At 56.3% G+C, this 26,797-nt stretch overlaps 1 protein-coding gene across 22 annotated transcripts in view; it reads left to right on the forward strand.

Moving 5' to 3' along the window:
- The window catches only part of MAPT (microtubule associated protein tau), a 43,014-nt gene extending 16,886 nt beyond the window's left edge, over window positions 1-26,128 (forward strand). For 2 of the 22 annotated variants that reach the window (XM_068661169.1, XM_068661170.1), the window contains 14 exons: window positions 357-443; window positions 1,677-1,763; window positions 3,345-3,410; window positions 6,339-7,247; window positions 9,498-9,553; window positions 10,683-10,862; window positions 11,718-11,841; window positions 12,425-12,475; window positions 12,800-13,065; window positions 15,936-16,028; window positions 16,175-16,267; window positions 19,791-19,872; window positions 20,348-20,460; window positions 23,063-26,128. In XM_068661169.1, the coding sequence (XP_068517270.1) occupies window positions 357-443; window positions 1,677-1,763; window positions 3,345-3,410; window positions 6,339-7,247; window positions 9,498-9,553; window positions 10,683-10,862; window positions 11,718-11,841; window positions 12,425-12,475; window positions 12,800-13,065; window positions 15,936-16,028; window positions 16,175-16,267; window positions 19,791-19,872; window positions 20,348-20,460; window positions 23,063-23,278 (2,423 nt within the window). In that variant the 3' untranslated portion in view covers window positions 23,279-26,128. Of the gene's footprint in view, window positions 1-356; window positions 444-1,676; window positions 1,764-3,344; window positions 3,411-6,338; window positions 7,248-9,497; window positions 9,554-10,682; window positions 10,863-11,717; window positions 11,842-12,424; window positions 12,476-12,799; window positions 13,066-15,935; window positions 16,029-16,174; window positions 19,873-20,347; window positions 20,461-22,359; window positions 22,516-23,062 lie in introns of those variants that run through there. The other 20 variants (XM_068661172.1, XR_011089987.1, XM_068661175.1 and 17 more) reach the window with 20 other exon arrangements.
- Window positions 26,129-26,797: the final 669 nt, after the last annotated feature.

The following is a 26,797-nucleotide window of genomic DNA, read 5'->3' on the forward strand; positions in this document are numbered from 1 at the left end:
TCGGGAGCCTGCTCTGGGAGGGAAGCTAACGGCTCTAGGGATGGCAGAGAGGACAACAACCCCTCAAATATTGCACATCTTTTCTGCTTATGTTGCTGAGATCTCTTTTCCTGCTTGTGCCATGCTTTCTAGCTCTCTGGTTCACTGGGTTTTTCTTTTGCTGGTGGGCTCCTGCTTGTTCTTTTTGGCGATGGCACCGGTGCTTTTGGTTGGCATTTTCACGCTTTGCTTGCTCATTGAGGTATTTTACACTCTCCAATTCCTTGCTGCTGTGGATCTGGGCTGGTAGAGGTTCGTAACACATAGGCCGTGACTCGTAGCCAAGGACTTGTTCTAAGCATTTGAATGTTTTCCAGGCTATCCCCTTCAGATACCAGTCGATGATGGATCGGATGAGCCTGTTTCTGAAACATCTGACGCTAAGAGCACCCCAACTACGGAAGGTGGGAGCTCTTTGACTTACTGCTTTGAAACCATGATGGATGGGGTCGTGGTAAACCTTGCCAAAAAACTCACTGTGCCTTGTTCTGCTGGGGTTTCTCAGCAGGAGTATTCGTGCTCTTGGACAAGTGCTCTTCACGAGTCTCATCAAAAGTGAGGTTTGCCACTGCAGAACGAGATAATTCATTTAAAGGTGGACACTGGGTTGGAAGGCCTACGGCTGAGAGTGTGAAATGTTGCTCGTAGTTGAGCGAGTTGCTTGTGGGTTGTGTCCTGAAGGCTTTTTACGTGGTGACCACAGGATCCCATCAGCTCAGCACAGCCAGGAGCAATCCCACCTTGCTCCCAGGGGCAGAGGTGTGCACATGGTGCACCACTGAGATACTCACAGCACTCTCAGAGCTAGCTGTGCCTCACAGCTCTTTTTTTGATCCGTCTGTATTTGTATGTTCACCAGTCCAACACCATTCGTGCTGGAATGATGAGATGGACAGAGTCTATACACGGAACAAAACTTTGTGCTGGTGTGAAGGTCCTGTGGGTAGGACTCAGTGCCACTGAATGCCACGTTGTGGAAGAAATCTCATTTGGAAGTAGTCTAGGGACTTGTTCACTGTTTTAATTAACTGCACTTTTTGTGTTCCTTTAGCCAGGAAGAGGCAGACTCTGAGGCAGAATCCTGGGTGTCTGCCTCTTGGATAGATAAAGGTATTATCTGCAAACATTATCAAAAAGAAAGACGTGCAGAGATGCTGACTAGTCCCAGCTCTGGCTCGTTAGAGGTGTGGGCTGGCAGTGATCTGCAGCACAGCTCTGTTCTGTGCGTGTGGCTCAGGAAATCAGGACATAAAAGAAGGGATGTTGAACATCTTTCCAGTCGGATGAGGGCTGTCATGACGAGCAGATTGCCCTCTGGCAGGGCACAGTTCAGGAAGGGATCGAAGGGAGCTGCAGGCCCAGTGGCCTCAGCTCTGTATTTTCAGACAGAGATTATGGAAAAGCCTCCAGCTGCCTTAGGAGCTGCAGACGTGTGGTTTGTGTGGCAGAGGGGACAGCTCATGGTGTCCCCGAGGGACTGGCTTTGCTGTGTCGTGCTCGGCTGTCTCCCCACACAAGGCCTGGCTCGAGGGAGGGAGCCGGGTGCTTTTCTGAGCAAAACCATCTCCAGAAACGTCCCTGCCTCCCCCCAGGGCCTTGCCGCTCACCGGCTATGTGAAAGCTGCGTTGTTTTTCAGATGCCACAGCACCTTTAGTGGAGGAAGGAGACCAAGAGGATCAGGGTGGTGTCGAACAGCACGGAGAGATCCCAGAAGGAACCACAGGTGAGGGAGACCAAGGCGCAGCTTCATCTCTTGATGCAGACAGGGCAGAGAGCTGCACTGGTTGGTGCTTAAAAACGACCAAACCTTTCGCAGGCTTGCTTTGCTCCTGACGCTTCCTTCTTCCTTCTCCATGGCCTGCAGAAATCCTTCCTAGCTTACAGCTTCCTTCTTGCCTTCCCCAGCCTGGGGGAAACTCGCAGCTTTTCCTTCTCTCTTTCTCAGCTCCTCATCTGGCAATCTTTCTGAATCTTTCTATCTGGTGTCTCTTTGTGGCTTCGCCTCCCATCTCCAGGCTAAGCGCGGTCCCTTCCCGAGCCATCTGCGACCTGCAGACCCCGCTCATCCCTGCCCCTCTGCCGGTGGCCGCCGGGCCTTGCTGCTCGTCTCGTGGCCCCCTGCCTCGGCCCAGCTCCTGTGGCTCTCTCGGGAGTGGTGGCTGGAAACCAGGCTGCTGCGGCGTGTTTTAGGGATAACACAGAGGAAGGGAAGGGGCTAATTCAGCCCAAATGCTCTCTGGGGACTCCCTGCACCTGGGCCTGGTTTGGCAAGGAGCAATGGTGGTCTCTCAGAGGAAAAACTGTGTGTATTGGGGTCTCTCAGAGGTAGAGCTGTGTGTACGGCCCAGCAGGACTCCATGAGAGGACCAGGCCTGTCTGTGGAAAACGAATGTCTGGCCCCTGTGCGGTAGCTGCTGGGTTCCCCAGGAAATTCAGGCAGGTTCTGAGACAGGTACTGGGTAGAAATGGGCTTCTGCCAGTGCCCAAACACCGGCACAACCCCACAGCTCAGCCCCACAGGTGAGCTGCCTGTCCTGCATCCATCCCAGGCTGCTGGAGGAGCCCTGGATGGGGACAGCTCGCCAGGAGGGACGTGCAGTGTCTGCACAGCCTGACTGCACCAGGGAGCCAGGAGGAAGCAGTTCCTCCAGAACTCTTTGGAAAAAAAAGGAGGAAAATGGAGAAATTCCTAGTTTGACTCTAGAACTGTGGCATACAAGTGTAATTGCTTAGGTTGGTTTGAAGGTATTTATATAATACTTGGAAATAATTCTGGTAGAGACAAATTATCACTGCCATGAAGAAAATTATGCTTCTCTAGTGTATCTGTATTCCTGAAGCAGCAGATTGATAAAAGACAGAGATTAGTTGGCATCAAATAGCCTGGGCAGAGTTGGTTGCAGTAAGCTTAGGTGCAAGACACCGAGGAGGCAGGGCGCAGATTGGAGGCAGGCTTCACGTGAGTGCCACCGACAGCGTAACTGCTAGGTGGGGATGAAAATCCACAGGTTTCCCTGCTCCTTTACACCTTGTTTTCTCCACCTCTGCCTGAAGGAGCCTGTGCTAAGCTCCCACCCAGGACTTGGTGAAATGCTCCTCCAGCCTGGTACAGCACATGCTGAATAAATCTGGCTAGGTTGATCGTCGGCATGGGTCAGTTCCCTTTCTGATGCTGCCCTGCTCGTAGCACAGCAGTGATGGGCAGAGTCAGCAAGGAGGTAAATACATTCTCCAGACATGCTCAAACTTAATTCTTGTGGTTTTGATCGTGTTTTTTCCCCTTCTTCCTCTGAACTGGGACCAGCTGAAGAGGCGGGCGTAGGAGCCACCCCCAACCTGGAGGACCACGCTTCAGGAGACACCGCTCAAGGTTAGTCCAGCTTCTCTTACTGGGTCCAGTTAGTGCTGCTGGTGGCTTGGGGTTTTCTTCTATGATGAAGTTCTCCCTCTTCCTGCCGGGAGGGTCACACATGCTGGGAATGTCCCCACACAGTCATTTCAGGGAACTGCAGCTTTTCATGCACCAGCTTTGTCTCTCAGATGGCTGAAGCCCTGGTGCTTGGTTGCAAAGCACCAGGTTGCAAAAGAGAGCATCCTCCAGGCTAGGAAAAGTACTGAACAGAGCTGGGATGGTGCAGGTAGCTGGGGGGCACTGCTCGATACCAAGCAGGGTCAATTTGGGGCCCTGCATGTGAAAGAAGTGAATTATTTGACTTCTATCAACTTAAAAGTCGATCTCAAACCTACTCACTGATGCCCTTGATATCGCAATAAGGGCATTGTTTTCTCATCCCAGCCTCCAGGAACAGAACTGACAAAGGCAATGATGGGCTGTAAGCATTTCTAGAGCATTAATTGTGCATCTGCTCAGAGGAGCCAAGTAATTATCCGGGGCCCTCCTGGCTATCTGGAAGCCTGCCTTGACTCTGCTCAATTCAGACTCGAGTGAAAACTTGAGGATGGGATTCTTCCAAAGCACCCAGTGCTGGCTGAATTCTGTGCCCAGTGAGGCAGACTGAGGGGTTTGAAATCCCTTTGACATAGCCAACGTGCTCACACTCATATATTATAGCTCTAATTTTGTGTGCTGTTTACAAAGCCAGTTAAACCCTATTTTGTAAGGTAGTTTTGTTACACGCTACGGATTCCTCAAGCTGCTTGGCCAGTGTCTTTCCTCCATGGCTGAATTAGTGCATTTACAAACATCCATCTCTTTTCAAGAAGTGGATAGGTCTCTGCCTTCTCATCTTGGGGAATAACTGAGGTCTTTGCTTTCCACACACAGCACAGTTACTCACATTCTGCTCCTTGCAATTAAAATACAGCATTTGCTTACCTGTCCAGTGGGTCTCAGGTTAGCAACTCTTCTGTATTAAAGTAGTGGCGTCGCTAAAAAAGAAATCAAGAGAGGGTAAAGGAGAGGGTACCTCTTCTGCCTGCCCTGTTTAGTCTGGTTCTAGCTGCTGTTCATCGCCAGATTTTTAATAGGACCTTTCTATATTGTCCTGGGATCTTTCAGCTGTCAGATTTGGGGACATGCAGCTAGCTGGAGCTCTGATATGTCCAATACAACGTTTCTAAATTCTTATGTAAACTGTTACTTCTCTGAAAATGGACTTTTAATAATGTGCTGCTTCCTTTTAATGATGATGTGATTGTCTTTGATTCGGAGGAAAATACGATTATTGATGCGTGCACACAGCCGTGGATATCTCATTACTATCTACCTTCGTTTTTTGTGTTGTGGGATTTGAAACACTGATCTCTGGAGTGAAGATGGAGCGTGTTAAAATGCCTTTGGAGTCTCAGGTGGAAAAGCATCTTCTGATTCACGGTGCTGTGAATTTTTGCCGTGCTGGTGTTCTGCCAGCTCCTGAGCTGGTGCTGCACATTTTGGCACAGCTAATGAATTGCCTGTCCACATCCCTGCACCAGCAGCCCTTAATGGTCCTGTTGGCAGCAGAAATGAGCCAGGACGGTGAGCTGGCTCCTGCAGAAACACTCTTCAAACCATGTGGTTGCAAAAGGAGTTTCTTGATGCCACGTTTCAAATACTCCCTTGCCAATAGATGCCACTTTAAGGTTTCTCTTAAACCACAGTTCCGGAGGTCTTTGTGTGGTAGTCTCATTTAACCATTATGTTCTCTTAAAATGGGGAGACCATTGCTAAAAGACTGAGTCAGTCTTGACTCCTCCTTGTCCTCTTTTAATCTCTGTCACCTAACAAAGAAAGAACTGGAATCTTGGTACTGAAGTGCTCTAATCGAGGCTCTTCAGTACTCAAAAAGACCAAAGAGAATTTGAAGGCAGACAAATTCAGAATATAAGGTGCACGTTCTTCCAGGAGCAGTTGACTCAGAGCAATTTACCTGTGCTCGGGGTGAATTCTCCACGGCTCAGTACATCTCTGCCTCAGTCGGATGAGTTCCTAGCAGAAATGCTCCGGCTCAACCAGAATATATGGCTTAATGCAGCAATTGTTGGGTGAAATTGTGAAGTTCTGTGTCATGCATGAGATCAGCGATAGAACATAATTGTCTCTTTTACTCTAAAAAAAAAAAAAAGATCTGTGTCTCTGTGACCTTAAGTTTTGGGTTTTAAATGTCACCATGTCTGAATGGTGGCAGCGCTGCTGGAACACTGAGGAGTGGATGTGTGCTCCAAAACTGCTGTGGCTGCGTAGTTACAGCCACCTTTTACTTGCAGTCCTTTCCACTGAGGCTCTCTGCTCCACTGGCTGTTGAAATACACAGCGTAAGAGAGGGGACATTTTAAGACATTTAAGAGAGGGGTGCTCTTTTCCAAGCTCATTAGAAATGACCTAGAGAGGAAAGCAGAGAAGGTTTGAGCTCTGGGAGGATGTAACTGGGCTCGTGATGTCTGCATGAGCATCTCCTGGAAGGGAAAAGAGGCCTCCAGGGTTTTGTAAGCCCACGAAGGAGGGGAGGGTGCCTGGCCTGATTCATTCAGGCCCTGTGCTTGCCAGCTGGTGGTCCGATGGTGATGGTGGATGAGAAGCTGGATGCGTTCATGGCCAGCTCGCAGCACAGGTGAGGCAGTGTTGGGGTACGTCAGCCTCCCCTGAGACTCCAGGGAGCCTTCCTCCTGCTGTGCCTGTCACTATTTCCAATCCCCCTGGGGTCAGGGTCCCACATTTTGCTGACTGGGGCAGGGTGGACTCGCTCTTACCCTCTAGATCAATAGCACAACTCCTCAGTCTCCCTGTCCTGTTCCATGACTGCCTGTTTGCTGTGCCTGTGCTAATTGTTTGCCCACGCTTCGTACTCTGCATCTTCAGCTCCAGGGGAGCCGGGCTCTCCAGAGCTACAGCCTGGCCCTAAAGAGCCCGTGGGAGATGCGATCAAAAAAGAAAGCCAGCCCACAAAGCAGGTGGCCGGGGCTCTCCGGGAGCCTCCCCCGTCACAAGAACCGAAGGCTGCTCCCACCAGGATCGAGGTCACGATCCCAATCCCGCTGGACATGTACCAGGACTCCAGACCGCCTGAAGACGACGAGGTGTGGGATCATCGAGGCAGGGAAGGCATCGGCGTGGGTGCAGAGCTGGGAGCAGAGCTGGGTGCTGATGTGAGCGCTGCGGGGCTGGCAGCTGCAGGAGGCACGGTGGACCCCCGCGGTAAGGACGGGCCAGATCCTTTGGGTACCAGAGCCCCGCTAAAAGAAGATGCCAGCAGACGGGAAGGAGATGAGGACCGTGATATTGATGAGACTTCTGAGCAGGATTTGCCTTCCCTGCTGGGACAGCGCGTTTCTCCAGGACCTGAAGCAGGGTTCTGTGCAGCAGCAGCCAAGGAAGCCCTTGAGGAATCTGCCTTTGGAGAAAAGAAGTCCCATGATGGCCTCGGAGACACGCCGAGAGAGGCGCTTCCTGGTGAAACCAAAGCACGAAAAGCAGAAGAAGACCAAGAGGACAGGAGACAGCCAGAGAAGGGGGAAGAATACACAGAGACCACCCCACCAGAGCCTGCTGCAGCCACCTCCCAGGCAGAAGCTGAGCCCGGCGAGGCAGAGGATGCCGGACCCTTGCTGGAAACACCCAGCCTCCCTGCTCGGTCTGAAGACGACACAAAAGACCAAGATGCTGCTCTGGAAGAGGCTGTGCCGGAGGCAGGAGGACGCCAGACACCCAGGAAGAAGCCGAGTGCCCCCGCTGCAGACAAAGCAGGCAGCCGCGTGCCCCTCCGGAAAGGTGTGTGCGCACCGCCTGCCCGCTCCCCACAAGGCTGCCCCAGCCTCCTGCAGCTTGCTGCCACCTCTCGAATCCCTCTGCTTGGGAAATGGCCCGGACCCGTGCTGCCGACTGATCTACAGAGCACCGCTGCTTCTCCCTCCCCTTCCTTCCCCCCCCTCCCCGTGATTTAATCCCGGGCGTCCTGGCGTCCCCGCTGGACCCTCGCGCTTTGGTTCTGCGCCCCCCTTTGCATGGTGCTGGGCTGTCCCGATGGTGCTTGGTTCTCCTGGGTTTGTTTCGGTCTCTTTGGATTTGGGGGGTGGGCTCCTCGCCTCGCCCCCGGCGCTTTCCCAGAGGAGGAACACTGGCTGGCGCTGTCCTGGCATGGTTTGCGGGGCTAACCCGGCGCACGCTGTGGCTTCTTCCTAGACCCGTGTCCTCTGACCACCCCAATAACTCCTCGTATCGCCTGTCCTCACCAGGAGGGAGAAGGAAAAATACAACTGAGATAGGTCAGACCTGGGAAAAGGCCCTGCCTTGGTCCTTTTTCCCCTAGTTTTCCCTTAAAACCGCTGACTGCTGTTGGAGGCAAGGTCTGGACCTTCTGCAGGGCATTTCCAGCACTCTCACACAGCACCCGCTTCCATCCCGGCTCGGGATGGTGTGTCCGGGACGGCCGCTGTGATGGCTGCGTTTGGGGTGGACACTTCCAACGGGGGCTGCGTGTCTCTGGGCTGGGCATCCTCCACTGCGAGCCCCTGGGGGGCAGTGGGAGGCTGGAGCTGCTGCAGTCTCAGCTTCCAGCTGGGTGAAGGGCTGAGTTCACCCCTCAAAGCATGAGGGTCCCTGCCCGCAGGGCAACTCTCAGAACTTTCCTTTCTCCAAGAGCAATTTTCTGCTTTTTCTGGGGGTCGGGGGTGGCACAGAGGAGCCTGCTCGGTGCAGAAGTGCAGATTTTGCAGCGAGTTGTGGTGAGAAACCAGGGCAGTGGGACACATCAAAACCCGATGGTCACCTCCCCATCTCACGCCTCCCCTCTGGCTTTTGGGGTCTGGCTGTGGGGAAGCTCTGCCTTTCACTCCAGCGCCACGTCCCCGAAGCTGTCCTGGCTGCTTCCCTATCCCCCAAATCCTGCTCCCCGCCTCTCTCTCTGGTTTGCAGCAGAGGGAAGCGTGCTCTTTGCTGCGTGGGGTTGACAAAGAAATTGTTGATGTAGCTTTTCCCCGTGGAGCTGAAGCTCAGGACATATTTCTCATCGCATCGCTCCCGATACGCCAGCAGAAAGCTTTGCAGATGGGCTGCAGGGTGCCAGCATGGCTTGCTCGCGCTGTCATCAGAGCCTGGAACCAGTGGTGGGTTGCAGATGCATCGCCCAGCGTCAGCCAGTTTCTGATTCAGCAGGAGGAATTTCCTTAATTAATTAATGAGCTTTTCCTTCAAACCCAGAGGTATTTTGTGGCTGTTCAGCCTCGCTCTGCTCTGCAGCACTCTGGCTGCTGGGATGGGGTCAGGGTCTCGGCGCTGCTTTAATAGCGTTGGTCGTGGGCTGAGCCACCGGGGCTATTTCCAAACGCTGGGGCGAGGATCAGCAGCTTTTCCTCCCAGATTAGGGAGGAATTAGCTGAAGATGGAGAAAAGGGGCTTTGTTACGAGTGCCCTGTGGTACAAACGTTACTTCCTCCCCGCTTATAATCTCCTAATGACTGCAGTCCTGCACTGTTTTGCTCGTGGACTAACGGGACAAAGCAGTGAAACTCTGTGAGAGTCACCAAATGCTTGGTGTGAACCACACAGGACAGCAGCTGAAATGCTCAGACCCTGCAGGGCCTGACCCAAATCGAGGCACGCAGTTCTAGTCTGCAGTTTTAGTCTGCGTCTGTGTGGTTGTTAGAGCCAACTGGGTGTTTGTTTTAACGAGGGAGGCTCGCATTTAGGGACAAAGAGGGCTGTTCTGTCCTAAATTAAATGGGTGTTACTGGAACCGACTGCAAATCTGGGCAAAACACAGAGCTTGTGTGTGTCTGATGCTCCAGCGATGACTAACGCATCACTGCCTGGGAACAGGATAATCTGCTAACCCAGACACAACGTGCTTACGATATCACATTTATAACTTGCTAATACTTCTAGGAACGGGATTTAATTTAAGCAAGAGCAAGGTGTAACACCACCCCAGCATGCATGTTACCCTAGCACAGACGTGCTCAGCTAGCTGGAGCTTACCTCCCAGTCCCAAAACGTGTAATTGTGTCTGTTTCCCTTTGTCAGCTCGTATTGACAGCAAAGACAAGGAAGGGGCTGAAGCTGAGGAAAAGAAACCGAAGGTAAGCTAAAAAATCAACCCGCCACGATACCAGCCCACCTGTGTGGGTTGTGCATGTTGCTGTCTTCCTCTCCTGCTCTCCTGGACTGGGCTGTGCCAAACCCTGCCATTATCTTCCATCCTTCAGTCTTTCTTCCAAGAACATTTTTGTTTTTGTCTTCCCTCGCCCTGGTTTGGATGGTGCAATCCGTGGTGATCTTGGAGGGCAAGGAGGCAAGGCAACCGAAAACAAGGATGTGGCTTGTGGGGTTGTGCAGGCAGTTAGGAAAATCATTTTCTCAGCCCAAAACCAGGGAGCAGCAGGCTGGGTTTGCTGGGCCAAACTGGTGCAAAAGCAAATTCCGTGCTGCATTGGGTTGTTTCAGGGATGAGTGCCATAACAGCACAAAGAGCAAGACGTGTAATTAAAAAATGAAATTAAATAATCCAGGCTTTGCAGATGCCATGTTCTTCAGGAGGAACAGAGTTTAATAAAGGCTAAATTGCAGAATTTTGGAAGGTACCTGCCACAGTGCTGGTTTGGAGGATGTTCAGCTCAGGCTGGCCAGGGTCTGGGCAAGATAATGGGCAAGCTGAGAGACAGCAGTGGGTGAAGAGTTAAAGCGAGGCATGTAATTCCTTCCAAACAGTAGGAAATGGAGTCTTTTCCTAGGGAAGTCTGGCAGGGTTGACAAGGAACTTAATAGCAAGCTGTTATTGATAAAGGTGTGATGGGGCTGAGGGACCTGGGAGCAGCCGTCTGCGTCTCCCAAAAGTGCTGGTGGTGGTGGTGCTGTGCCTGGTGTCTGCGTGGCGATCCTGCAGTGTCTCTGCTAGTGGTCTGGGAGAAAATGGAGCAGTTTGGGTGCTAAAATGGTGTAGAGGGTGGTGGCAAGGACACGCTGCATCCCCTGGGAGGGGGCTCGGCTGTCACCGTGTCCTGGTGCAGCCGCAGGACCTCAGCAGTGCCCCAGGACCTGCACCTTTGCCTAATTCTGTGCCTCAAGGACAGGGCAGTGCCAGCTGTCTCCTGTCCCACGCCTGCTTCTGCATTGCACCTTCTAATCCTATTTGATGTCAGCCATCCCTTTCTGTTCCCCTCCCATACTGATTTTTTTTTGTTCCAATTTGATTTTGTTTCCATGTTTAAGAAATCCTCACCTTCCACCGCCAACCCCCCAGGCGATAGAGCCTCCATCCCCCCCCATCGACACACCTCCTCTAGCACAACCCCTCCGAAAACACCCTCCAGCCCTGCTTCCACCTCTAAACGAGTCTCTTCTGTCACCTCCCGACCTGCCAGTACAGGAACACAAGAAACGAAAGCCAAGGTAAGGAGATGGGATGCGAGAGAGGCAAAAGCTGCCTCGGAGAGCACCTTAAAGCATTTCTGGCAGTGCTTACGGGGCTGCACCATGTCTCAGGAGTATCTCACGTGCTGCAGGGTGTTAGCTGGTCTCCCCGAGGCATGTCAGGGTCCCTTTGTGTTTTTTTTTTGTTTTATTTTTTGGGCAGCTTTTTGCTGTGTCTCAGGTAATGGGATGCCGAGTTTCTGTGATTGGGGTTGTGACTGCTCTGCTCCGCTTCCCTGCTGCCTGGGGAGCAGCCGGCTTTGAAGTTCTCCCTTGCTGTTTTGCATCAGCTTGTGTACACAGACCAGCATCAGACAATTGCTAGAAAGAGGATGTGCAGATCTGGGAGGGCTCTCCTGCAGGATCAGAAGACAGGAAAAAGCATCTTGCTATTTACACACCCCCATGGGCTATTTACACGTTACCTGAGGGCGTTCCAGCTGGGGACCAAGGAAAAGCTGACCTGTGCTCGGAGCCTGGCTCTGTCCTGAGCGGAGGCTGGATTGGTTTATTGCGCACGAATTTAGCAGGATGAGGGGAATAAAAGGGGAAATGCAGAGGACAGACAGAGCAGCTGGGCACATCTTTTGACCTGAGTTTGCGGGGAGCGCTGTGGCTGCAGCTGGGAGCTCACGTACCCACGGCAGTCGTGGCAGGCACTGCGATGGCAAGCAGGGTAGGAGCAGGCACATCACGGATGCCTGCACCTGGGGAAATTTGGGGAGCCCTGCAGGCTGCCAGGGCGGGCAGCAGAGGGGTCCTGCGTGGCTCTGATCCATGAAAAGCGATGGCAGACACCCCCCTGCATCAACCTTCTCCCCCTTGTGTCCCCAGGGCCCGGGTGGCACGAAGGCGGCCACGCCACGCTCCGCAGCCGGGCAGGCTCAGAGGAACTCGGCCAACGCCACGCGCATCCCGGCAAAGACCCCCACGGCCCCCAAGACCCCTCCCAGCTCCGGTAGGTGGTGGCGAGAGCGGCGTGCGGCCGCCTTCCCTCGGGGCTGCGGCCCCCAGGCTCTCCGTGCAAGGATTTTGGGGTAGGGGTTGTGCACGGCGCTGAGCAAGGGCAGGGCCAGCAGGATGAGATCCGTGCGGTGCCTCGGAGCCGCTCAGCATCGTCACGGGGCTGAGGAGGGTTCCCCCGAAGGGAGCCTTGCTGCACGCTGCTTCCTCTGCTCGCTTCCTCTAGCTGCCAGTGTGTAGGAGAGGGCACTCGCTTTATCCCCGTGGGATTTCCTCCAATTTGGAAGATTTAGACGGCTCCGTTTTTTTTTTTTTAATCCGTCTATTCCTTTTCTCTTGATGATATTTCACAAAGACCTGGGAGAAGAGGATCAATTCTTCGATTGCAGGAATGGAGATTAGCCCATTATTCTCAGAAGAAAACCCCAGAAAGCATCAGGCATTGTGAATTTCCATTAAAACGGTGCATTTCACTGAATATATATATTTTCCATACTTACCCAGAGCTGCATAAATTCTTAAATCAATTAAATTTCCAGCTTTATTAGGTTTAACCATCTTTCTCATTCATTAAACAGGCAGAAAGGAGCAGAAAAAACCACCTCCTGCAGCAGCAAAGTCTGAGAAAGGTGATGTGTGAGGATTTTCTTTTCTTTTTTTTTTGATGGGGCACAGTTCCGAGCTGCTCAGTGATCTGAGCTGTATTTAATTACATCATTTTATAAAAATGCTTCCAAATTCCTTATAGAAAAGTAGTTCTGATTCAGTGCCTTTTGTCAGGTTTTTCATGCATGCTAATGCCACACGCTAGCGGGGCATGATCCGGACAATAAAAAGAATGTCTTTCTTCTGAGATATTGGGGAATATTGTTTCTAATTTGAGCTCTCACTTGAAAATGAAGTGCATCTGTCTGCTGACCCTGTGCTCGCCTCGCTGTGTCTGTAAACTGCAGGTGAGCAGCCCAAGTCTGGAGACAGAAGCGGTTACAGCAGTCCCGGCTCCCCCGGGACTCCAGGCAGCCGTTCCCGCACTCCTTCTCTGCCCACCCCACCAGCCAGGGAGCCCAAGAAGGTGGCAGTGGTTCGCACCCCCCCGAAATCTCCTGCATCTGCCAAGAGCCGCATCCAGCCCTCAGCTGCACCCATGCCTGACCTGAAAAACGTCAAGTCCAAAATCGGCTCCACCGAGAACCTGAAGCACCAGCCCGGAGGTGGCAAGGTAAACGTGGGCTCTGCCTTCCTGCGGGGACAGCGGGCACCCAGCGCTGCCTCTGGGAGCAGCAGTCCTGGGGGGGCAGCTGTGGCAGCTGTGCTGGGGCTGATCTCCAGCCCCATTCTGGTTTTGGGGTGTTTTGGGTTGGGGGCTTGTCCTGAAATCTGCCTGCCTTGTGGCTTCCACGGGGTGCTACATCCGAGTGCAGACCGGCTGCCGGCGAGTGATACTCCCCTGGGCATCCAGTTAGGGAGAGCAGCTTGTGCCCTGCAGCCCTAAAGAGTCGCAGGATCGGGGCTGTGTTTCTGGATCCTACCTGGAGCAGTCACCCCGATGCTGCCTCCGTTCCTTCGAGATGATGGCCGCATCCTGTGAGGGTCCCGGGTTAGGTGAAACACCCCCAGGAGAACTGCAGCCTCTGCCAGGTCGTGGTGGTGCTCCCTGAGGGCAGAGAGCTTTGGGCTCGCTGGGCTGGCCCCAAAACATGGCCAGCGCTGAGACCGCAGGGCTCTGGGGTCCGACGGGGGGGTTCCTGCTGGGTGCTTTCCCCCTGGGGCCAGCCAGGGCTCTGGGGGCGATCCCAGCCCTGCTGGGATGGGGCTGGGGCTGAGCTGGAGCTGCTGCTGTGGCCAGGATTTGTCGGCTCAGGTCTGGTGAGGGAAGCAGTGCAGGAGCTGAGCGGTTTTCCTAAAGCACTGGGGTTTGGGATCTTGGTTCTGCTGGCAGGGCTGTGGGCTGCACACTGCAGTCAGCTGCTGGTGGCAGTGTTTTATCCTCCAGCCCCTGCTGCTTTTCACTCCCAGAGGGAGCAGCAAAATGAACGCTGGGCTCCGAGCGCTCGGGAACGAGGGTGGCACGTTCAATTTTGCAAGCCCGGTGGCAGAGACTTTTGCAAAGCCCTGGCACAGACCTGGCCGAGGGCCTGGTGGCTCTTACGGGGACGTTACGCGGCACAACCACACGCCTGGTGCCCGCTGCAGCCAGGATTTGCTGCGTGCTCGTGCCTGCAGCTGCCGAAGCAGCAGGACCACGACACGTCCGAGCGGTGCCTGCTGCTTCGTGCCACCCGGTGGCTCCGTGCCTCTGAGCCTTTGGCACGGGGGGAGGCTGTGAGATGGCTCCTCTCCATCCTGAGCAGCGGGCTTTTGCATTTCTGGAGGTGCATGGGCTGGCGGTTTGCTGGACGATGCACATTTCGCTCTCTGCTGCAGTCTGGGGATCAGTTACGGTCTCTGGACCCTGGCTGTTAGCAGGGCAGAGCAGCATGAGTCCCTTCAGCTGCCCGTGTCCCAGGTCTCATCCCTACTGCCTGCGTAGCACCACGCTTACATTTTTCTGCCACCCCCCAGAACACCGCTCCTCTGGGAGTTTCGGAGCCCTCCCGCTTGCTGTAAACGCGTCAAATTGTTGGCTTGTTCTTTTTAATCCAGCTTTTGCTTTTTTTTTTCCCTTTGTTGGCTTCTCTCTCGGGCAACATGCTGAATTCGGGACGATTCATTGCTCCCTGCAGGGGAGCATGGCTGGGTGCTCTGCTGGGGGATCTGTAGGGCACGAGGCTGCCGCTGGAGTGGAAGGGGCCGACCCCACAAGCCTGGGTTTAGGCTGGCAGAAGGTGGCCCTGCAGCCTTCTCTCTCCACCCAAATTTCTGCCCCCCAGCTTAGGGAACGTGGCGCACGTGAGCCAGAAGTCAGCCAGACCAAATCCTTCCCAGTGCTCCTGCACCGAGCACTTGGGTGGGTGTTTCTCTGAGCACTGCCCTCGGTTAGCCCGGTGAGCTGAGCTGTGCCCTGAGCTGCAGGATTCATTGATCTGGACTTGAAAAACAGCACAGGGGGCTTCTGTCAGCCTTGGTGCTGGAGAACCGCGGTTCAGCGAGGAGCAATCCTTGCTGCAGCAGGCTGGGGAAATGGAGAGTGAGGTTTTGTGCCCTGCCAGAGCCCTGGTTTAGGTCAGGGAACAAACCCAGCCCAGGCAGGGGAAGGAGCAGGGACTGTACCTCCATCGGTGTCTCTTCTGGCACAGCTCCTCCTATGCGTGGGGTCATTCCAGCATCACTGGCCTTATAAAAGACACAAAAAGCAAAACAAACCCTAAGTGGAAACAGCTTCTTTGGTACAAAAAATCAGGGAGAGGGCAGGCAGGCCTCGGGACGGGAGGGTGATGTTAGCGGGGTGTGTGGTTCCCGGGGTACCGAGCCATTTCCCACCCGAGGTGGTGTCAGGAACATGGGGCAGAGCCTTTGGGGTTGGCCTGGGCTGTCCGATCATCTTATCTGCACGGGGGTTAAGAAAACTGCAGGCATGGGACCTCGTCCCCGGCAGCCACGGCGTTTTCTCCTCGGAACTGCAGAGGGAGTTGGAGCCCTGCGCAGCACGGAGCTCGCCGTCCCCTCCGGGCTGCTCTCCAGGATGCTCCGGGCATCCCGGCACAGTTTGCTCTGCATCTCCGTGCAAGGGAGGGGAGATGTGGGCTGGTGCAGGACTGGGTGCTGAGCCCCGGGGTTTTCCTCAGCCCCATTTCTCCTCCCAGCCCGATGCAGGTGCTGAGTCACTGAGCGCTGCCGCTCTGCAGCGCGTTTGCTGCCCAGCAGCTCCCTCCTTTTGTTCGGGGAAAGCAAAGGGGGGGCGCTGGCTGTTCTGCTGGTGTTCTGCCTTGGAAACCGGGGCTGCCTTGCCAGCCAGACATCAACAATCTCTGCCTAAAGCTCGCCCACCTCCATCTTCGGTTTCCAACCCGTGAGCAGAGTCGTGCAGCCAGCCAGAGCTCCTCCTCTGCTCCTGACGCTGGAAGGCAGGCTCCTGGTTTTAGTGCTGTTTCGCATGGTCAAGCTGCAGATGATCACGTTGTTTCTCACGCTCTTTTCTGGCTACCAAAGGTGCAGATTATTAATAAGAAGCTGGACTTTAGCAGCGTTCAATCCAAGTGTGGCTCAAAGGATAATATCAAACACATCCCAGGAGGAGGCAGTGTGAGTACCTTCACACTTTCATGCACTGTAATGGTTCTTATGCTAAGTGGCATGTTGTGTACGCTGAACTGCCAATGCTATCTGCAGCCACCGTGCCGTCAGATAGCCATTGGTGACGTGCAATGACTCTTTTCTGGCTACCAAAGGTGCAGATTGTTAATAAGAAGTTGGACTATAGCAGCGTTCAATCCAGGTGTGGCTCAAAGGATAATATCAAACACGTCCCGGGAGGAGGCAGTGTGAGTACCTTCACACTTGGAATGCTCTGTGATCATCCTGACCAGTAGTGGCATGTCCTAGACACCGAATCCCCAATGCTATCTGCAGCGGCCCCGCCGTCAGATAGCCATTGGTGGCGTGCTGTCCTTTAACCCATTAACCCAGAAGACGTGGGTAGAGGAACCCTAACAAGTCCTGGACGTGGACAGAACTAACTGACCCGTGTCTGAAGCGAACCGTCCCGTTAACCCCGAGGTTTTACACTACCTGGAAGGCTCAAAGCCTCATTGCCTGCAGGACGGGTGGCCTCCAGCAGGCAGTGACGCAGCTGCTGAGGCAGTGCACGGATAGATTTATGAGCAAACACAGCCCTTACTGCTCATCCCCTGCTAAATTGCACCTGACCCTGCACAACACGTAAAAGCCCAGGTTCCTCATCGTTCCCATCAGGCAAGTACGATCCGTGTGAACATCCACCGTGCTAATGAATGTGCCCAGTGTGTGCCAGTGCCCGTGGAGGCTGAGCCTGAAGTAGCACTGCATTAATTGAGCTGAACCCAGGCGTTTCCAGCCATTCCCAGAGGAGCAGCCAGCCTCAGCCTTCACTTAATGTGCCAGAAACCTGCAGAAACTCCCCAGAGGTCGGTGGATTTGCACCGGTCTCTCTGGAGGCAGAGCTGGGGGCTAGGAAAGACGATGGGCCAAGGAGGGAGCCTCGCCGAGACCCCAAACGGTGCAGCCCACGGTCTGTGGCCACCTGAGGCAGCCATCGGGTGCCCCTCAGACGTTCCCGATGGCTTTTTGTTGTGCTGTTTTTGGTCTCTGGGGATGCCCTCCCTGGGAAACCGAGCGTTGCAGAGGGCTTGGCACGTAAGCATCGGGACATGCCTGGGTTTGCAACCTCGGTCTTAAATTTGCTGGCATTCTCCTTTTATTTTTGGGCCGGAGGAGCTGCTCTGCAGAGGTGGGTCTCTGTGCAGCAGGTTCCCTGCTCTTTTTGCCATTTCTCAAAGCCGGGTCCTGCATTACGCCAGGAGGGGGTGTCTGGCCATCCCATCACATCACATCATGTGCGTGGCTGCTGCTCAGCTGCAGCACGAGGTGCTGAGCTCATCCCTTCCTCCACTGAGCGCTCGCACCGTGGGCAAGCACTTGCCTCTGCAGTGGCTTACAAATCCTCTGGATTTTTGGCTAGAGATCGCCATCCCTCCCCAGGCTCTGCCAGCACCCAACGTGCTGTGGTTGCTGACACCGAAAGCAGCAGCTTTGCTCGGGGCACGGGTGCTCGGGGCAAAGTTTTGTGCTGATTTGGCTCGAGTGTGAGCACAGGGGCTGGCCTGGTGGCAGAGCTGTGCCTGGGGGCTCCTCTGATCGAGGGGCAGCGAGAAGCCCCTGGGGGCACGATGGCATTCGTGTCTTAATCCTCTGCAATGCTGCCAGCAGCGACGCCTGCCCAGCCTCTGCCGCTTCGAGGGAAGCGAGCTGCTGCTGCTGCTGCCTGGGGTCGGTACCTTTTTTATTTATTTTTATTTTTTTAATGCCAGGGGGTGCTCTGGCAGGGGGATGCAGTAGGCAAAAACTGCCGTAAGAATTGGGGATGCTAAGAGATGGGGTCCCAAGGTCTCTGGCGCTGATTTCCCCGGCGAGCAGCTCTGTGCCCCTTTCCCTTTCTTGCTGCACTGGGAGGCCCCTGCTCTGCTCCCAGCAGTTCATCGAGTCCCTCCTGTAAAAAAAAAAGGAGCTGGGAGGAGAGCAGAAAGGGATTGGGGTGCAGGTTGCTTGCTCTGGAAATGGGGGGGGTCTTCCAGACCCAGCAGTGCCCCGAGGTGCTCCCAGGCCCTGGGATCAGAAAGGCTCTGCCCTTCTGCGGGCTGTCTGCTACCTTCCACGTGAATTTAGCTCTCCTACCCAGTGCGTTAAATGTCTGAGCTTCCCCCCACCCTGTCTCCATGTCTGTCTCTGCAGTGTGCTCCCAGCCCCTGGGGTTGTTTTTCTCCCCTCTCCCTGTCCCCCCCCCTCTCATTTACCTGTGCCTTTTGGCGTGCGTGAGCATCGGGACGAGCCTGGCCTGCGGGCATGGGGCACGGGGCGGTGGCACCGAGCCTGTGGCCCTGCAGGAGCCAGGCCCTGCACCTCCCTGAAGATTTTTGCACATCCCAAGCACCAGGGACGCTGCGTCCCCCCCGTGTTTTCCTGGTGAAGGGGGGGGGACGTTTCCTTAGCAGTGTGCACAGCCACGTCCCCACCCGGCTCTGAGGACGGCGGCCACGGGGCTGCCAAGAGAGCTGGGGCTCTCGAATCAGTGCGGGGTGCGTGGTGCCATAAATAAAGGTGACCAACCCTTCGGCCACGCTGCTTCGGGGGCTGCCTGGCTGCTCGGAGGGGTCCCCTCCTCTGCAAGGGTCCCTTTGGTGCTTTCGGAGAGCTCGGGGGGCGTGCAGAGAGCAGCACGCGCTCCCCCCAAATCCCAGCCTGCTCCCGAGAGCCGGCTGCTCCCCAGCGGGATGGGACCAGCCCGGAGGTGTCCGTGAGCTGGTTTCTCCTGCACAGGCTCCCTACCTGCAGCCAGAGCCGATTCGCACGCAGGTGTGGGTCCGAAACCAGGCTCCAAAGCAACTTTGGGGGGATTGGGGACGTGCCCTCGCCCCGCTGTCTCCCAGCCCTGGTGTCGGTGGTGTGCACGTGCTGTGTTTGCCGCTGCTCCCAGACCTCCAGATGTTGGCGTTTTCCAGCGTGGTGTCTAACCTCTAACGCAGCCACTAAAAGCTCCCCGTTAACCGTCCCCGTGTGTGTGTCTCGTGTCACCCCGTGGCTCCCGGCACGGCGCCGCGGCCGCTCCTCGGACGGGGCGGCAGAGGTGGAGGTGCCGGAGCCCCGTTCAGGGACAATAACGTGTGAAAGAACCAAAAAAAGAGCATAAAACCAGGAAATGCTGCAGTACTGCTGCAGTTCAGTCTGTTATAATTGCCATTTTAATTTATATTATGTGAACTCCTGCCAGATATTTAGACTTTGCTTTTGCTTTTTAGTTATTTATTTTTTTTGTTAACCGTTATTTCCATTGCAGCGTTTTTCAGAAATGCATATTTTGGTCACTCTTTTAAAATTTCTGTGCACATTGATCATTTCTGTTCTTTCAGTTTTTGTGGACATAAGCTTTATGTTTTACACCAGCAAAGGTATTTAATTTTTTACGTTTTCTCTCTGGTATATATCTCCTCCTTTTGGATGATGTGTATGCAAATCTTAATTAATCACCACTCCACTTTCTTTCTCACTTAAGCACCTTAAAATTGCCTCTACTCCCCCCCTCTGTGGAGAGGTGATCTTGTGCATGCTGACATTAAGAGAGGCTCCTGCACACGGGCATTAATGATCTCCCGTTTCCGATGCCGGTTTCTTTTGTACTGTTAATCTCACCGGGGCTGGAGCTGTCCTTTCCCTCCAATCCAGCTCAGGTGCTGCTGTGTGTTGTGCCTCCCCCTCCCCGGGCACCCCGTGCTGGCAGCAGGCTCATCGCCTTCTCTTTTCTCGCACGGACAGGTCCAAATCGTCTACAAGCCGGTGGACCTGAGCCACGTCACGTCCAAATGTGGGTCCCTGGGCAACATCCATCACAAACCAGGTACCCGTGGTGGCTGCACGCTGGTCCTGGGGGGCTCCCAGGGCGGTGGGGGGTGCAGGGGGTGCGGGGAGATGCTTGGGCAGCGACTGGAGGGAGCATCAGCGTGGTGCTGGGCGCTGTTCCCAGCTCTGACACCGTAAAACTGCTCTGGGGAGGGATCTGCTCTGGTCCATGGACATCCTTGGTTGTCCCAGCACACCGCTGCCCTTCAGGATTAATTCAGGGTGTGGATTGGGGTAAGGGTAATAACGCCCTGCCTGTGGCTCTCCGAATCGTTGGGATGCCCTCCAGCTCCGCACAGCATCCTCTGGAAGGTCTCTTTACCCCAGTTCCCTGTGTTTCCAAAACTCTTGCTATCATTTTTGTGGTCCTTGCCCTCTGCACAGCCCCAGCAGCGCTCGGCTCGGCCCGGAGCTCTTCCTCTCCTGGCTGCTGCAGGGGCTGACTCTGCCCTCCTGGTGCTCCTCTCTTCCAGGCGGTGGCCAGGTGGAGGTGAAATCTGAGAAACTGGACTTCAAAGATAAGGTGCAGTCGAAAATCGGGTCCTTAGATAACATCAGCCACGTTCCTGGAGGAGGAAATAAAAAGGTAAAGGGGAGCGTGGTGGGCGCGGGGCTGCTCTGCTGCTGCGTGTGTCCGTGTGCCCTGAGAGTGCCTGGAGGCTGGGCTCAGAGGAGGACCCGCTGGCCAGGCTCATCTTTAGCCCACACGACCTGAAACCACTTGCTGCCCAAATTCTGGTGGAGGGCAGTCAGTAAAAGCCCCCTGCCCGTGGAAGGAGGCAGAGCTGAGGGCTCCCGGGCTGCGTTTTCCAGCCCCGGGGACGTCGGAGCCTGGCGGTGGCGGAGCTGTGGGGCTTGCAGCCTGTCCTCCTCCTGCCCACGGCCGCCTGAGTGAGTGTGAACGCGTGCGATGTCCCCTCCTGTGGTTTCCTGCTCTTCCTGCTGCTCTCTGAAGGCTGCGCACCGCAGGTTTGTGTCTGGAACCTTTCACGGGTGCTGTCGGCATCTGCACCGCGTGCTGCTGATGAATCTCAGCGGCGTGGCACGGAGCTGGCGGTCAGGGCACTGCGTGGGCATCGTTTCCCCAGTGAAAGTGGAGCATTAAAGGCTTAGCTTTATTTAGAAGAGGTGGCTGTGCCGGAGGCTGCCATTTCCGAAGCAAGGTGATGTCTTCTTCAGATCTCAGTCTCCCACACGAGGCTGGCCAAGGACGGTGTCAGGAGTGGCGCGTGTCTGGGGGAGTTAAATTGAGAGGGAAAAGCTGGGCAAGTTGGGTGAAATCCTGAACCTGGAGGGAGCCGGTCGTGCCGAGGCTTTGATGGTGCCTTCCCAGTAAGGGTCAGCAAGAAAAACCCCTCTGCAGCTGCAGCTGAAGGACAGACAAGCCCCTTGCAGGCAGGGCAGCCGGGAGATGGGGGAAGCGTTGGGACCCCAGCCTGGTGACACACACGGATGAATTTCCCTAGGGAACGGGGCTTTTTCTCTTGCTTGTTTTTCAAACACTGTTCTTCTCGATGGGAGGGGAAGGCTCTATTTCGGCTCCTGTGTTTTGGCACTCTGTTCCTGGCCATGTTTTCTCTGTGCACCTCCCAGCTCTTCATCTCCCAGCGGTGCGCTGGCCTCTGCCGGAGGGGCCGCTTGACTTCCTTACCCTTCTCTCGCTGCTGCTACGCATCAGACTGCCCTGTGCTTCACTGAGCCCATTTTCATCATTTTTATTATTACGACGCTGACGATTCTTTCATAACCTGGCACATTCACTGGGCCATAGCTTGAAGAACTTGCCCTTTGGAGGGGGAGTTTATTTGCAGGGGGCTGAGCTGGCAGCGGGATCACCTGCCTCAGCCTCCTCGCATGGCAGCTGCCCAAATCCTGCCCAAATCCTGCCTAAATCCCCACCTGGAGGAGGTTGGCAGTCTGGAGTTCATCCGCTTCCCTTCCCCAGCCCATTCCCCTTCACACCTTAGCACCGGGACCATCCTCAGGTGCTCCGAGGTGGGATGCTGTGGCCACAGGGTGGGCACAGGACAGAGCCGTGCCTGGTCAGCCCCGCAAGCACAGCGGCTGGGGGCGGCTCTGCTGCCCCTTCCCCAGCCTTTCCCTCGTCCTCATTCCCCTTCTTGCTGAAGGATCCATTTGGACACGTCCCCAGCTCTCCTGGCCCCAATACCTCGGAGCTGGGCTGGCTGCAGTGCAGGTGCTGGGGATGCTCCATGCTCTGCCCCATACCTGCACTGGCAGCACCTGCCGTCCCCTGCCGCACAGGGGAAGCCTGGCTCCTGTCTCCCAGGGCGATGCTGTTCTTCCTATGAGTCAGTGAATGGCCTGGTTTTTCAAATCTTTTTCCACCAATTTTCTCTTTCTTTTCTTTTTTTTTTTTTGGTCTTTTTCCTTCTGGTTGACATTTATTGGATCTTGTTTTTTTTTTTTGTTGCTGATGCGTTTTTTGCACCCCACCGCCTTGGGCGGGTTTCTTCACCTGTAGAGAGAGAAAGGCAAGGAAGACAAGACCTGTCCCCAGGCTGCTCGGACCCCGAGCCCAGACCCCGCTGGGCTCCAGTCCCTGGTGCTGGAGCCGCCCACCCCCCCGGAGAGCCAGCCCCCAGCCTTGCACTTGGCTGGGGAGGGCACCAGTAAGTAGCAAACCTCATAAACCTCATCCGCTTCACCTCCCCTCGCGCTCACCAGGAGAGAGGGGTTTGGCTCATGGGAGCAGCTGGGCCATGGGGTAAGGGGCAGCCGAGCCGTGCGCGTCCCCCTCACCGCATAAACCCCAGCCAGGGGAGCAGGAGCAGCTCTGGGTGTGCCAGCTGAGTCCTGTGCCCGGGACCCAGCCCTGCACCAGGGCTGGGCACTTGGGAAGGAGTCGGCAGCATCCCGAGGTGCCCCAGTCCTGCCACCCCCTTCCAGTTGTGCCCATCCCCAGTGTGTGCGACTGGAAGGGACGCGCCTGAGGACTGGGGGCACTGGGAGGGATCAGGCCAATGACCCGAGCAAGCCTCCGGCCCCCGGGGGCTGGCAGCCCAGGGGAGGGGGCTGTCCCCAGCGCCACTCTCGGCTCTCAGCTGCCTCCTCACCGCTTTCCTCCCAGCTGCACCGTGGCCCAGTGGATGGCCTGCAGGTAAAAACAGCCTCTCCGGACCGTGCTCCCTGTCCTCTTATCTCACCGACCTCTCCTCTCATTGCAGATTGAGACTCATAAGCTGACCTTCCGCGAGAACGCCAAAGCCAAGACTGACCACGGCGCCGAAATCGTCTACAAGTCCCCCACCATCTCCGGAGATGCCTCCCCGCGCCGCCTTAGCAATGTCTCCTCCACCGGCAGCATCAATATGGTGGACTCCCCCCAGCTCGCCACGCTAGCTGACGAAGTGTCCGCTTCGCTGGCCAAGCAGGGCTTGTGATCGGGGCACGGCGGGCAAAGATGAGAGAAGACAAGGAAAAAAAAAAAAAAGAAAAGAAACAAAAATAATAATCTGGCCTTCTTCCTCTGTTCCTTTTACAGCTGCTTCCCCATCCCCTAACTGGTTAATGATTTAACCTGCTTTTACTGTTCATTCAGCTCTAGCTCCAGGACTTCAAAATCAGACACTATGAGGTACAAAACCTCCTCTCCCCCTGCTCCTCGGAGCGCACAGCCCGTGCCCGTCCCCGCTCCCTCCCCTCGTCCCCTCGTCCCTTCGCTGTCCCGGCGGGAAGGAGCCAGGGGGTGGAGGGGGCAGCCCCAGCACGACGCTGACCCCAGCACCCCAAGGGCCTCGCGGGGAGCGGGGGTGACAGCCCCGGGGCTCCCCACGCTCGTTACCCTAACGAGTCCCGGGCTGGAGGCCTGGCCTGCACTCAGCGCAGGTAGTGGGTGCTGCAGCCAGGGACTGCAGGCAGGCGCCCTCCCTTTCTGCATTAAATTTGCCTGCTGATTTGGAAGAAACCTTTTGTTTTTCCCTCTGAAAGCCGAGATGTGTATGAAGGTAACTGCCAGGCATCCCCTAATCCCGCTCTCAGCTCCGGCAGCTGGAGTACCGGCGACACCAGGGTGTCCCGTTGCAGAAGGGGCCCCGGCCGGCCGGCCCCCTCTCCGAGGCTGTGCTGGAACCGCTGAGTGGATGAGTAGAGGCTTTTCCCCGTTCCTTTGGCAGCCCCTCGTGTCGTAGAGTAGATTTGTCTGTATATGCTTGGACCGTGCCAGGGTGATTGTTTTCATAAACAAGCATGTGTTTGAAAACGCTGTAAGTAGTTGTGCGCTGCCCCGCGCTGGCTCCGCCGCAGCCCAGCGAGGAGGGGGGGCGTGGGGAGCCCCTGCCGAGCTCCGGGTTGTGCCCAGACCCGGCACCGCATGCCTGCCGGGTGCGTGGGCGCACACAGCGCCGCTTCCCCACTCCCTGGGGGGGCCTGGGGGCCGCACAGGGTGTCCCGGTGCTGCGCCCCCGCGGCTGTGCGCCTCCCGGGGCCCGGGGACGCGGCACGAGGGGCACTCACAGCTCCAGGGCTGGGATGGCTCCTGGATTTGGGTGCAGCTTGTAACAGTTTGGGGTTGATTTGTTGTTTTTTTTTCTTCCCTGCAAGGTCAGCTAAGAGGTCACGGAAGTGGCAGCTCCATGGCTCTGCTGGTCTCGTGCCGTTGGCAGCGGTAGGAGACAAATGGGAGAACGCGAGGGGAAGGCGTGAGGGAGGTGTTAGTGGTGCGTGGCGGCAGCGCCCCCGGCCCTGTCCCGAGTCCAGCGGCTGCTCGGTGGCACTGCCCGCCCCTTTCCAAGGTGCCCTCCCGGTTTCAGCACGATTGCACCCACCCGGTGTCCCGGTCACACAGCACTACCCGTGTCCCCCCCCCAACACCACGCAGGGGAGAGGAGCTGACTGCTTGCTTTCACCGCTTTTGTTCCTGTGGCAACCTAGGGCTCGTGAGGGGGTGGCCGGGGGCTGTGCTGCACCCACCGCCGTCCCCGCGCGCCCCTTCCTTCTACAACCAAAGAGGCTGAGATGCGATCGGTGCAGCTCAGCGCGCATCCTCCCTCCCCGTCTCCCCCAGGAGGCGCGAGCCGAGGGGCTGGGGCAGAGCTGGAAGCGGGGCTGAGGGCGGGGGGATGCCCCGCAGGACCGGCACAGGGCCCAAAGGGCTGTGCTGCAGGGAAAGCCGAGCTTTCCCAGCAAGGGGCATGCGGTGCTGGGGCCAAAATCCCAGTCTGACTGGGGCAGCAGGGGGGAGGCCTCGGGGTGGGGACCGGGAGCCGCCAAGGCTGTTTGAGCTGCCGCTCCTCGGGGCAGTGCCGCGTTCACTCCCTGCTCCCGTCCTTAGCAGGAGGTGAGGAAGCTGCCGTGGCCTTCACACGGGTGCACACCACTGGGCTCTGCAGGGCGCTGGGGCCGAGGGGGAGGCCTGGGGAGGGCGCCTGCTCCAGGCTGGAGCGCTGCTGGTGGGGTGGAGGTGGTGGTGGTGGGGGTCCAGCCCTTGTCTCTGCAGCCCCTGGGGCGAGAGCCCACGTCCGGCGTGTCGCTAGCTCCGTTTCAGTTGACTCGATGATTGTAAGCCTCTGTATTTAAGTCCGTGACCCCCTTTGTATTGCTGTGGGATGTAGGCGCCGCTGTGGCTTTTTTGTCCTTTGTAAAAGCGAGCGAGTGGGAGACATCCCCACCCCCACGCCGTCACCCCTTCCACCCCTGAGGCTGCAGCGCTGCAGCTCAGCTCACCCAGCCCAGCCCCGTCCCGACAGCCCCCTCCCTGCGGCTCCCGAGGGACACCAGTGCCAGGAGCCGGCCTTCACCTGCGGCTCCAGTGAGCGGCCCCTGCCCCGGGTCCACCGGGACACGGGGGGCCTGGACAGCCCCATTCCCCCCCCCCCCAAGCACCTCCCGCTGCCCCCTCCCAGCAGCCCGAGCCACGGCCCCAGCCCCGACCCGCCTTCAGACCCGGGCCTGGGGGTTTCTGCGAGCAGCTGGCCAGACCGACCCACGGCTTTCCCTTTACTCCACACACATCTTGGTCTGAAAAGGGTTGAAACCGGCACTGATTCCAAAACCATGTTTTCTGCACTCAAAATTATGCTTGTTAAGTGAACTGCCAGTGTCAGACTGCCGTGGCGGTGGCAGTCCCGCGTCCCCTTCGTGCGCTGGGGAGGGGAGGGCAGGTTTGATCTCAGTGTATCATTCTAGCTTAGCTTCCTGTCTGTGAATGTCCATAGTGTATTGTGCGTTTTAACAACTGGTTTACACTGTTGCCGTAAAAGTGAATTTGGAAATAAAGTCATTACTACAAGAAACGCCGCCTCTGTCGCGTGGAGCGGGAGCGTGGAAACACCTGGGGAGCAGCAGGGAGCTGGTGGTGGGCACGTGGGGGCTCCGCAACACTGGGGCTGGGTTTTGGCTGCACTGTGGGGTTGGAGGGGGGGGCGAGGAGGGCAAGCGCGCGTTGTCTGTGGTCCATGACAAACCCCCCACCATGGCCAGCAGTATCCACAGAGGTGCCATGGATGGGGACTAGACAGCTCTGCCCACGGGTAGCAGTGAGCACTGGGGGTTTTTCAAAGCCCATTTCAAATCCACGGTGACGCCCTTTTTGTCCCCTTCACCAGTTCCAGCCCCCATCCAAGCCCTTGCCCATCGTGGTTGTAGCTTTTTCGGCCCAGAGCCCTCCAGCTGCCAGCACTCTGGGGGCCACAAAGCAGCCCCAAAGGGCCTTCAACCGCTGCAAACCTTCCCAAGGGCAGCGCCTCTTCTTGTGGGGTCAGAAACCCCGAGTTGAATGGCCACAACCAGTGCGGCTGCCAGTGCGACCGCTGGCCGCCACCATTTGCTTTTCAGATTGGATTTTTCCTCCTCGTTGTAAATACACGGGTGATGCACAGGTCGCTGCCTCCCACTCCTTTGATCATGGGGCGAGCAGTCACCCCACAGCTGCCCGTTTCCCAGCCACACCGGTTACTAGGAAC

This window comes from Anas acuta, chromosome 25, assembly GCF_963932015.1.
Source record: "Anas acuta chromosome 25, bAnaAcu1.1, whole genome shotgun sequence".
Lineage (NCBI taxonomy): Eukaryota > Metazoa > Chordata > Aves > Anseriformes > Anatidae > Anas > Anas acuta.